The sequence below is a fragment of the Leptonychotes weddellii genome, chromosome 14 (assembly GCF_054177405.1).
Source record: "Leptonychotes weddellii isolate Sample4059 chromosome 14, ASM5417740v2, whole genome shotgun sequence".
Classification (NCBI taxonomy): Eukaryota; Metazoa; Chordata; class Mammalia; order Carnivora; family Phocidae; genus Leptonychotes; species Leptonychotes weddellii.
In genome coordinates, this window is record NC_138382.1 from 26,946,169 (window position 1) to 26,958,803 (window position 12,635).

General features: G+C 37.9%; 1 protein-coding gene across 1 annotated transcript in view; it reads left to right on the plus strand.

Annotated features, from left to right (window-relative positions):
* The first annotated feature begins 1,838 nt into the window (after positions 1 to 1,838).
* KDM4C (lysine demethylase 4C) overlaps positions 1,839 to 12,635 on the plus strand; it is a 259,913-nt gene continuing 249,116 nt past the window's right edge. The window contains exon 1 of the mRNA XM_081804070.1: positions 1,839 to 2,285. Coding sequence (XP_081660196.1) covers positions 2,007 to 2,285 — 279 coding nt within the window. The 5' untranslated portion in view covers positions 1,839 to 2,006. The remainder of the gene's footprint in view (positions 2,286 to 12,635) is intronic.

Sequence of the window (12,635 nt, forward strand, 5' to 3'; positions counted from 1 at the left end):
TCTTTGTGTCTCTTATAGCGAAACACAGGTTAGGACTGTAGTATTTAAAAATACAACAAATTTCTCTGTAAGGCATAATAAACAGTATGTCTGTTACCTTTGTCACGAGTATGACCTCTGGTTAGCTTGCCTAGAATTCTTATTACTATTGGAACCTACTAATTGAAGTGGTGGAATACAGTGGAGTTAATGATGCTTTCATGCCCATCCTTTTTATTTTTGGCTGTCCTGTTGAGATTCTTTTTTTGTTTGTTTTTTAACTCTTTTTATTTATTTATTTTTATTATTTTTTATTATGTTATGTTAATCACCATACATTACATCATTAGTTTTTGATGTAGTGTTCCATGATTCATTGTTTGCGTGTAACACCCAGTGCTCCATGCAGTACTTGCCCTCTTTAATACCCATCACCAGGCTAACCCATACCCCACCCCCCTCCCCTCTAGAACCCTCAGTTTGTTTCTCAGAGTCCATAGTCTCTCATGGTTCGTCTCCCCCTCCAATTCCCCCCCCTTCATTCTTCCCTTCCTGCTATCTTCTTCTTCTTCTTCTTCTTTTTAACGTATAAGGTATTATTTGTTTCAGAGGTACAGGTCAGTGATTCAACAATCTTACACAATTCACAGCACTGTTGAGATTCTAATGTTTTGGGTAAATCAGCAAACTATTCTATATTTCAGATACAGTTGTTAATTTGTTTGGTTTTCTTGCTTAATGCTTGGGTAACTAGTTTGGGGTCCCAGTATAGTGGGTATTGATTTTGATTGTTCTATAGTTGTTAAATCTATAATAAAATGTCAGTAGGCTTTATGGGGATTGCTACTGCTGCTAAACACTCTTTTTACTGCTAAAAAACCTGTTTCATTACTTTCTTATTTCGCTGATTTCTTTTTTCATGTAGAAATACTGTTTTTTTTTGTGTGTGTATTAATATAAAATTATTTGTTCACAATCCAAATAATACAGAGAAGTCTGCTTTTCTGTAATTCCAATGTGAAAGATAACCATTAATATTAATAATATGGTATATATTTCTTTTTGGCCTTTTGAGTACAGTTATAGATATTTTTTCTTTTTTCTTTTTTTTTATTCTTATGTTAATCCCCATACATTACATCAATAGTTTTAGATGTAGTGTTCCATGATTCATTTTTTGTGCATAACACCCAGTGCTCCATGCAGAATGTGCCCTCCTCAATACCCACCACCAGGCTAACCCATCCTCCCACCCCCCTTCCCTCTAGAACCCTCAGTTTGTTTTTCAGAGTCCATCGTCTCTCATGGTTCATCTACCCCTCCGATTTCCCCCAGTTATAGATTTTTTTTACATAAATACTATCATAGTATATTCACCATTCTATAACCTACTTAGTTCATTGTGGAAAAATATTAATATCAATACATAGAAAGATTACCTTATTTTGTATTCTGTATTTTATTTAACTTAGTCCTTGTAGTTGGACGACATTAGTTTGAGTTTTCAGTTAATACTGGAGCAAACATCCCAGGTCATGTATCATTGTATATGCCTCTGCATTGTTAGAATGAATTTCCAGAGTTGGATTTTAGGGTTGAAGATACACATTTTTTAAAGGTTTTGATATGTGTAAAAAATTATACTCTGGAAAGTTTGTACTACTTTATACTTTCATTCCAGCTGTGTGAGAGAGGTCTCATTCTTTCCTACCATTAATATATTAAGCATTTGCCAATCTAATGGTTGCAAAGTATCTTATTTTGGTTTTGCTTTCCTTGACTTTTAGTGAAATTATTTTTTGTCAATTTTTCTATAGATGTCTTATCTTTTGCATGTTAAGTCTATAAAATTTACTAGTATAGAATAATTGGTTAAAGATTTTAGAAAATAATTTGAAAGATAAAATAATGAGTTTTTAACTCTTCTCCTTCTATATTTGATACTTTCATGAGAGTATTTTCCTTATTAGTAAAATATATGAAGTTATTTAGAGTTATTTAGGAATATTTAGAATATCCAGAGATCCATGGTAAATACATTTGTATATTTGCTTGTTAGATTTGACAACATGAGTTGCTGCATTGTTTTCATTTTGATAAAATTTTGTTTGGAAAGTGATTTAAGTGATGTAGGTGGGGAAAATCTTATATCATCGTATTGGTTTGTACTCTTTTCATTTACCTTTTGCAGATACTGTACTCCAAGATACTTGGATTATGAAGATTTGGAGCGCAAGTACTGGAAGAACTTAACTTTTGTGGCACCTATCTATGGTGCAGACATTAATGGGAGCATATATGATGAGGTATATTTATACTGTAATGGGTTTTGTAAAGGGCAGATTTCCTATTTTTGTTACCGTTTTAGGCACTTGAGAAGTAGTCATTTGTTATGCTTTGTGTGATCCATAATTCCTCATAGGATAAAGGGAAATCAAGACATTATTAGTAGGATTTCTGTTGTTGGTATTTTTCAGATTGAAACCAGCAAATGGTACAGATACCTGAAATTGTTCGACAGTAATATATTATGTGGTTATCTGGCTAATATTTAAATTACACTAAAATTTTTTTAAGCAAAACACATTATAAAGATATTTGGGAAACAGGAAATATTATCCATAATACTACCACCTTAAGGCAAAAAACAGTATTTTAATATGCGTTCTTCTAGTAGTTTTCCCCTAGTCATTTAAAAAAGTTATATTTGAACAGACTTAGTCTCCTGTTTTCCACAAATTGTGAAAGATTTTCTTATTATTTATTTATTTTTTAAAAAAGATTTATTTATTTTAGAGAGAGAGTGTGCACATGCATGTGTGGGGGGAGGGGCAGAGGGAGAGGGAGAGAGAGAATCAATCCCAAGTGGACTCCCTGCTGAGCATGGAGCCTATGGGGTGTGGGGGCTAGATCTCAGGACGTGAGATCATGACCTGAGCCAAAATCAAGAGTCCCACACTCAACCAACTGAGCCACCCAGGCGCACCGATTTTTCTCTTTTTTAAAAAGTACATATTATTACAGTCTTTCCAGTTATTTTTCATGAGACTATAATATACTGGAAATAATCCAGTCCTTTTTGTCTCCTCCTAATACATGTAAACTCTGTCTTTTGTTGCTATTGCTGTTCTTCCTTTTTGAAACCTTTTATTCCCTCTCTCCTTGTTTTATTTTGGGAAATGTCTTACATACCGAAAGGTTGAAGTAGTGCAATGAACACTTGGATACTCCACCTAGATTCTCCAGTTGTTACTATTTGCCTCATTTCCTTTGTTTTTCCATTGCTCTGCCATTGTCTCTCTTTATCTCTTTCTCTGTTTCTTTTTTTTTTTAATTTTTTAATTTTTTATTTTTTTAAAGATTTTATTTATTTATTTGAGACAGAGAGAATGAGAGACAGAGAGCATGAGAGGGAGGAGGGTCAGAGGGAGAAGCAGACTCCCTGCCGAGCAGGGAGCCCGATGCGGGACTCGATCCAGGGACTCCAGGATCATGACCTGAGCCGAAGGCAGTCGCTTAACCCACTGAGCCACCCAGGCGCCCCTCTTTCTCTGTGTTTCTATCTGCTATAACATTTGAAAGTAAGTTGCAGACATTATGACAGTTCTCCTTTAATTATTACGTGTGTTTTAATAACAAGGCAATTAGGGCGCCTGGGTGGCTCAGTCGTTAAGCGTCTGCCTTTGGCTCAGGTCATGATCCCAGGGTCCTGGGATCGAGTCCTATGTTGGGCTCCCTGCTCAGCAGGAAGCCTGTTTCTCCCTCTCCCACTCTCCCTGCTTGTGTTCCTGCTCTCGCTGTGTCTCTGTCAAATAAATAAATAAAATCTTAAAAAACAAAAAAACAAAACAAAAAAACAAAAATACCAAGGCAATTTAACATTAGTATATCATTTAATATATAGATCATATTCATGGGATACTAATTTTGCCAATAATATATATATAAATTTTTTCCCTCATCTGAAGGATCTGGTCAAGGATTTCTCTTTATAATTAGTAAGAGATTTATAGGGTGATGCTTAGAGACTAGATGAATATCCTGTATTCCAGCAGCCTTTCATCTAGTGAATTTACATCCATTGATAATATTTGCCTGAATCTATTATTATAGTATTTTTAAACTTTCTATGTTTTGAAAGCTAGGAAAGTGCATAAAACATAACTTAAAGCTTCATAAATTATTGCAAGGTGAACACCTGTGTACCATCACTGACCTCAAGTACCCTAGAGTTCCCCTGCACACCTTCTTCACTGATCATGGTCTTCCCTTTTTTCTCTAAAGATAGTCACTATTCTGACTTTATGGCAGTCATATACTTCTTTTCTTTAAATATGTAGTTAATTATACCCTGTTTCTGAATTTTATATAACTAGGAGAATCATTCAGTGTGTATTCTTTTATGCCTGGCTTCTTTCATGCATTATAAACATTTATAAGCTTTTTCTGCACTGTAGCTATTGTTCATTCATTTTCTTTACAGTATGTTATTCTATTGTATAAATGTTCCACAGTGCATTTATTGTTCTGCTGTGGTCATGTTGATTGCTTCTAGTTTTGGCTTTTATGCGCAAAACTTTCATGAATGTTCAGCACGTTTCCCTGGGTATGGAAGCATGTGTTTATATTGGATGTACGCCTAGTAGTGGTTATAGGGTATGCGTATGGTTAGCTTTAGAAGAAAACTGTTTTTCAGTTTGTACCTTCTTATAGTAGTGTTTTTGAGTTCCTAGTGCTCCACATCCTACCTAATACTTGGTATTGTCATTCTTTTACATTTAGCCATTTTGTTGGGTGTGTGTAGTAGTAACTTGTGGTTTTAAGTTGTGTTATGATTTTTTTCCTTATGTTCATTAGCTGTTTGGATTTTCCCTTTTATTGAGGTGCCTTTTTAAGCCTTTTGAATATTTTTCTTTTGTGTCTTGCTTTTCTTACTGATTTATAGTTCTTTATGCATTCTGGGTATGAGGTAGTGGCACAATTTAAAATTTTCTAGATGGATTTCTTTTTTTTTTTTTTAAAGATTTTATTTATTTATTTGACAGAGAGACAGCGAGAGAGGGAACACAAGCAGGGGGAGTGGGAGAGGGAGAAGCAGGCCTCCTGCCGAGCAGGGAACCTGATGCGGGACTCGATTCCAGGACCCTGGGATCATGACCTGAGCTGAAGGCAGACGCTTAACGACTGAGCCACCCAGGTGCCCCCCCCCCTTTTTTAAAAAAGATTTATTTATTTTAGAGAGAGAAGAGGGGGGAGGGGCTTAGGGAGAGGGAGAGAGAAACTTAAGCAGACTCTGTGCTGAGCATGGCGCCTGACAAGGGAGCTCCACCTCATGACCCTAAGATCACAACCTGAGCTGAAACCAAGAGTCGGATGCTTAACCGACTGTGCCACCCAGGTGCCCCTAGATGGGTTTCTAAATTGAAAGGACCATTTTTTCTTAAAGATTTTATTTATTTATTTTTGCGAGAGAGGGAGGGGGAGAGAGAGAAAGAGAGAGAGAGAGAATGCACACATGAGCAGGGGGGAGAGGCAAAGGGAGAAGCAGACTCCTGACTGAGCAGGGAGCCCCACGTAGGACTCCATCCCAAGACCCCGGGATCATGACCTGAGCTGAAGGCAGACACTTAATCAACTGAGCCACCCAGGTGCCCAAAGGACCATTCTTATTTTTGAATATGGACTAGATATTAGATGATACTGTGGAATTATTGTTCTATTAGATGTAATGATGGCATGGTGACTATATATGTATGTGTGTGTATATATATATACATACACATATATATATACACACACACATATATTTATTAATTAAAGATACACATTTAAATATATGCAGGTTAAGTGACATGGGGTTGGGATTTGCTTTTAAAATACTTTAGAAAATAAGATGATTGGATATAGTTGAAAGAAGGTTGGCAAAATATTGGTAATTGAAGCTAGATGATAGATACATGACATTTTAAATATGTATATGTTTGAAATATTAAAGTTAAAAAAAGAGAAAACATTCCCCATTCTCCTTCTGGGTTTTCATTAATATAAGTGAATTCTACGTTGAGAATTTATTATTTATTAAAGTAGTATATACTCATGTAGAAAATTGAAAAAATATAGAAAAATATGAAGAAGAAAATAAAAATTACTCATAAGCTTACCAAACAGAAACAACCTCTTTAAGATTTCTTTTGGCTTTTCCTTTTATGTAAGTGCGTATGTGTGTGTATGCACGTGTTTGCATGTTAGTATATGTTTCCCCAAAGAACCAAGGAGATTTTAACAGTTTTTGGCTTGAGAAACATTTTCTAATATTGTTCTTTAGAGGATTCTTTTTTTTTTTTTTTTTTAAAGATTTTATTTTATTTTTTAGAGAGCGAGCGAGAGAGAAACAGCATGAGAGGGGAGAGGGTCAGAGGGAGAAGCAGGCTCCCCGCTGAGCCGGGAGCCCGATGTGGGACTCGATCCCAGGACTCTGGGATCATGACCTGAGCCGAAGGCAGACGCTTAACCATCTGAGCCACCCAGGCGCCCTCTTTAGAGGATTCTTTAGTGTATTCTAGTTCCCACCATGTTTGGATTGCCAAATTATGTCTTGTATTAGATTGTTGCTATATATATATATTTAAAGATTTTATTTATTGAGAGAGAGAGAGCGCACGAGCAGTGGGGGGAGGGGCAGAGGGAGAGGGAGAAGCAGGCTCCCTACTCAGACTCAAGGCTCGATCCCAGAATCCTGAGATCATGACCTGAGCTGAAGGCAGATGCTTAACCGACTGAGCCACCCAGGTGCCCCAGATTATTGCTGTATTTTTTTGGTATTTCAATTCTAGTGTATTCTTATTGATTTATTCATTAGTGATAACAAATCTATTTTTTTTAAAGATTTATTTATTTGAGAGAGAGAGACAGAGGGGGAGAGAGAGAGAGTTCCAAGCTGAGCATAGAGCCCAATGCAGGGTTTGATCTCAGGACCCTGAGATCATTACCTGAATGCAAACTAAGAGTCAGACGCTTAACTGACTACGCCACCCAGGTGCCCAATAACAAATCTGTTTTTAAGTTTAACATGTTATGGTTACTTATATTTGGGAAAATGAGTACCATTAACAGTTAGGCTTCCTTACAGAACATGGCACCTTGTCTTAAACCACTTCTGTGGGATTTCCATTGGAATGGGTAAGGCAGAGTAAGTGCTGTTGGCATTTTATACATGGGACCTAAGGAGATATTTCCAAAGTTCCTAGGCTAGTTGAGGGGCTGCTAGGTGCTCTTCTTATCTTCCATACCAGTTTTAAGCAAGCAGTTGTGTATAGTTAGTCTCATAGTTGTAGAAATGTGTGAAACTAGGTTGTTGTCAATCACAAATTTCCCCTGAACTAATGGTTTATTTTGTGCCATCTCTCTGGTTTCTTCTGCATGGTATACTGGCAAGTTTTTAGGCTTCCAAGAGGAAGATTGAGCTGAGGAATCATCTAGATTCTGGGCTGAGAGGTTGCGTGTCTTAGTGCTCTAAAATAAAATAAAACTCAGTTTAAGGTATTTTTTTCTAACCACTCTTTGGGATCGTTGACCTCTTTGTTCCTTTTTGCATATATAATTTAGAGTTAGAAGCAGCATATTTGGGACAGTTTCCAGAACAATTAACATAAAGATGCCCTGAACTAGCTTTCCCTATTTGATAGTAAAATACAATAATTGTTGATGGCACAGAAGAGGCTGATGGACTTTGGTTTGCTGTGCTTATCAATGTATTGCTTGTATTTGAAAACTGGTTACACATTGGCATTGCTTTAAGGGAACATTGACTTTAGAATTCAGATTTGAGTAACTTTAGTTATGAAAATCCAAATGAACAAAATGCACTGGTTTGTAAACATGCAGTTTTAAAGCATCATCATTTCCACGTTCTGAAGTCAGGAATCTGTCATTTTGGTAGGACCTACAAGGCATAGTATTTTATGGAATTTGTGTGGCTCTGCAGGAACATTTTGTAGCTCCAGAGTTGAGCTGACATTTTCAAAGCTTTTGTAGCATAAAGAGAGACAAGAGAGATGTTGTAAACTGCTACTGGTAAACAAACCAATCACACTCATGACACCTTAATTCAAACAATTGAAAAACAACTTGTTTTTGCCCTCTTCAGGTAGATGGAGAGTAACAAGAGAGAGAGTGCATTAAAGAGAGTGATGAAGAGTGAGTGTACTAATAACCCACGACTGTCAGTAACATTTGAAATCATCACAATGAATGTGCATTGAAAAAGCCCATGTATTGTTTTGCTCTTTACTGTTGTGTCCTTGAATTGTTTAACTGTTTGGCTCAATATTTATTTTTTATTTATTTCTATTTTTTTTAAAGATTTTATTTATTTATTTGACAGAGAGAGACACAGCGAGAGAGGGAACACAAGCAGGGGGCACGGGAGAGGGAGAAGCAGGCTTCCCGCTGAGCAGGGAGCCTGATGCGGGGCTCAGTCCCAGGACCCTGGGATCATGACCTGGGCTGAAGGCAGACGCCTAACGACTGAGCCACCCAGGTGCCGCTGGCTCAATATTTAAATTGTATTGGGAACTGGTTTGGTATGGTTTATGGCATTATTTTGGAAGGAATTATAGTCATCAAATCGTAGTTCACTTTTCCCCCTACTTTCTAGTTATGGCCATTTCCTTTTTAGTAGAATGATCGAAAAACCATAGCATTTTTTTTTTTTGGTGAGTCTGGGAGTTCTTGGAGAGGGTGTGGGGAGGTAAGCGGAACAATTTGTGCAGGGTGCAGAGATGAATAAGGATCCTCGTTCTCATAGGCTTAGAGGGGCAGTAAAGTGTAATGAGCTTGGCCATAAAGGCAAGTGTAGGGTTCTAGGGAGCCAGGAGGAGAGACACTTAGAGCAGACTTGGCACTGAAGGAACACTTGCTGGAGGAGAGAGAACATTTGAACTGGACCTAGATGAGTAAGTTCAAGTCAGGTAAAGGAGGCAGAAAGGAGGATGGGGCAGGAGCTGGACAGATTTGAGGGTAAGACCACACGTAATAGTCTCTGTATTTTTACTGAATTCTGAGGCTTTTTTCTCAGCACCGGCTTGAGGAGGGTGAGGCTGGCCTGGAATAATGGGATCTAAGGGGAAGGGATCTGCCCCAGGCTGCAGACAGGGCTGTGGATATGGGCTCAGACCTGTGGTGCTATAGTGGCCCCTCCTGCTCAGATGTTTGTCTTGCAGCACCAGGCAAATCTTTTCAGTGGCACAGGGGGCGCCATTTTAGTGATGATCAGGCTTGGACAAAACACAGGAATTAGGGGTGAGGGTGTTCATGAAGGACTAGTTGAGGACAGTCAGCCCTAATAGTAAAGGGAGAAGGGCTAGGAGATCTAGGGCATGAGTCTTGGCACCTCTTTCATTCTGCCGCTTCTTTTCAGAGCTTGATTTCCTTAGGGTATACGAAAGAGTATCAGTCTGTACCATGGGCAGTAGCCTGTGGCGGTAGTAACAGCACATGATTTAAGCAAGTTACTGTTTTTTCAGTTGCAATACCAAGACTATCAAAGGCATTTGGTGACACAACCCAGCCTTTGGGTGTATGATGCAGAGCAGAGCTAGGCAGTCGGATTCTGTCTGTTGTTTGTCTTTATAAAGTTTTATTGGAGCATAGCCTAGTTCATTCATTTATATTATGGCTTTTTTTTTTTTCACTACAGTGGCAGAATTAAGTAGTTGTGACAGAGATTGTATGGCCCACAAAAGCTAAAATATTTACTGTCTGGCCCTTTGCAGAAAAAGTTTGCCAATCCCTAATACAGAGGCATAATTATGTACTCGGGGAAGGATGCTTAAAACCTTTTTGAGATAAATGGAGTATAAATAAAATTCTGAATGTTCTCAGGAGAATGAGATTCATATATATTGACTACACTGATACCTTGAGACAATGAAATTGAGGTGTTTAATTATGTCAGGAATTTTCTGTAATTTAAGATGTTCCTGAACTTAGACATAGAGCAACTTGTGTTCTTGGGTGGCCCTAGATGACTCCTTGGTAACGGTAACATAAGCTTAAGAGTCCTAAGATCTGGGGGCGCCTGGGTGGCTCAGTTGGTTAAGCGACTGCCTTCGGCTCAGGTCATGATCCTGGAGTCCCAGGATCGAGTCCCACATCGGGCTCCCCACTCAGTGGGGAGTCTGCTTCTCCCTCTGACCCTCTCCCCTCTCATGCTCTCTCTCACTCTCTCTCTCTCAAATAAATAAATAAAATCTTTAAAAAAAAAAAAAAGAGTCCTAAGATCTGAATTTTTGTTGTTAGGCTTCACTAAGGGCTCGTCCATTTTATATATATATGTATATATATATGTATGTGTATATATATATATTTAAGCATTTAATTAATTAATTTAAAGATTTTATTTATTTATTTGTGAGAGAGAGAGCACGAGTGGAGGGGTAGAGGGAGAGGGAGAAGCAGACTCCCCGCTGAGCAAGGAACTCGAAGTGGGACTTGATCCCAGGACTCTGAGATCATGACCTGAGTTGAAGGTAGGCACTTAACCAACTGAGCCACCCAGGCACCCTGGGCTCATCCATTATAAAGAAAGTTTTAACTAGCCTTTGCTAACTATACATTTACAAAGTTAGCTTTCTGTTAAAAGAAGCATGAGAGTTTCTTCAGGAAACAAACACACAAAAAAGAAGAGATATAAAGATTGAAGAGGAACAGGGAGAAAATGTCCTGTAACTGTGTGGGATGCTCCAACTTGGCTAACGGACATGAAAGTCAACAGGTATCTGTAGGAAAGACAGAAGCTAGGACATTTCTGAGATAGCCAGTAGCCGAGTGTATTTCCACAGATCTTTGAAGACAACGTGCATCTCTTTGTTCTGTGTGTGAGAGTAAAGCACAGGCATCAACATTATTTTAGAGTGAGACAGTCAGTCTTGTGTTCTGTGTGCTATTTAGGGCTGCATTTCTAGCAACACCTGTCATATAGTATAATGTGTTAATGATGATAATGGTTCATTGAATCGAGGTTTAAGACGAAGTTCCATATGCTTTGTTTAAGCTGGCTATTGTCTTCCTAATTTGTAACACTAGAAGGATCCCCAAGAATATTGTCTGTCTTCAAGAGAGTCCTCTTTGCAAAGTTTTCCCTTTGTTGAATGGTGACAGACAGCTCTGCCCCTAAGCCTCACCCACCTCCTCCATCGCCCAGGCTGTCTGGTTCATGCCTTATGTGCTTCCTTCCCTCAGTATGCCCCATCACTTCCAACTCTTTCTGATGTGTGGGCTTCTCTAAGTTTCTTATGCTCACTTATTTTTTTGTTAGTCATTTCTACATTCTCAGAAAATATTTTCATTAATAATGATGGGATGATGATAGCATTGATGCTCAGTACATTTAATATGGGCACAAGGCATGATTGGCATAATCCTTTAGGGAGAACATTTGAGATAAAACTGAACTGTTATCCACACTCCTTACCTAGATTTGTGTACAACCAAAATGATTCTGTTGGTGGACATTCAGAGTCATTATAGAGAGTTTTTGATGTGGATAGTGAATTTGGGGTAAAAAATATATATATATAATTATAGCAAATTTAGAAAATGAATATAGAAAATTAAGGATACCTGTATTTATGTGACTATTTCTTCCTCAGTAGACTCTTAGTCCAGTGATGGCAGGTGTTATTTCTCACAGACTCTTCAGTCCCAGCTCCTATCATAGTGTCTGCTGCAGAGAATGTACTGAAATAATTGTAGAATTGGTGAGTGTATGACTTTTAAAAAATAGTCTGAGGACAAATCATGGAGTTTCTCGTATGTTTTTGGTTATTGCTCTGTACATCTTGAACTGTTTGAGATTATTTTAGTAGGGAAGTGATAGGATCAGAATCATGTTTTAGGAACTGTGATCAGATAATGGTCTATAAGATGAACTAGTCACAGCAAGAGGCTTGGAAAGTGCTCTGAAGAGGAAGAGGGACAAGTTAGAGTTATCTTCCCCAGTGTGTGTTTTTCTGAACACTAATACCCTGAGGTAGTGGTTCTCAAACTTTTTGGTCTCAGGTCCCCTTTATACTTCTAATAATTTATTGTGGACCTCAAAGAGCTTTTCTTTTGTAGGTTATATCTATCCTTGTTTACTTTATTAGAAATTAAAACTGAAACTGAGAATATTTGAAAGTATTTAATTAAGAATAATCCATTATATAGTAACATACATATTTTTATTAAAAAATGACTATACTTTCCAACACAAAACGTTTGGTGAAAGGGGTGGCATTATTTTACATTTTCCAAATCTCTAATGTCTAGCTTAATAGAAGACCTCTGAATTCATATACTTGCGTCTGCATTTAGTCTGTGGTGATGTCATGTAGCCTCTGGAAAACTCGACTCTACTCTCATGAAATGAGAATGAGAATGAAAGCAAATAATGTGTTGGTATAATTATGAAGACAGTTTTGATGCCACAGACCCGAATGGGATCTGGGTGTTTGCCAGTGGTCCCCAGACAACACTTGAAAACTGTTATCTTAAGATATTTAGCAAAAGATTCCTTTTCTACATGTATCATATGATCTCACTGATATGAGGAATTCTTAATTGCAGGAAACAAACTGAGGGTTGCTGGAGTGGGGGGTGGGGTGGGAGGGATGGGG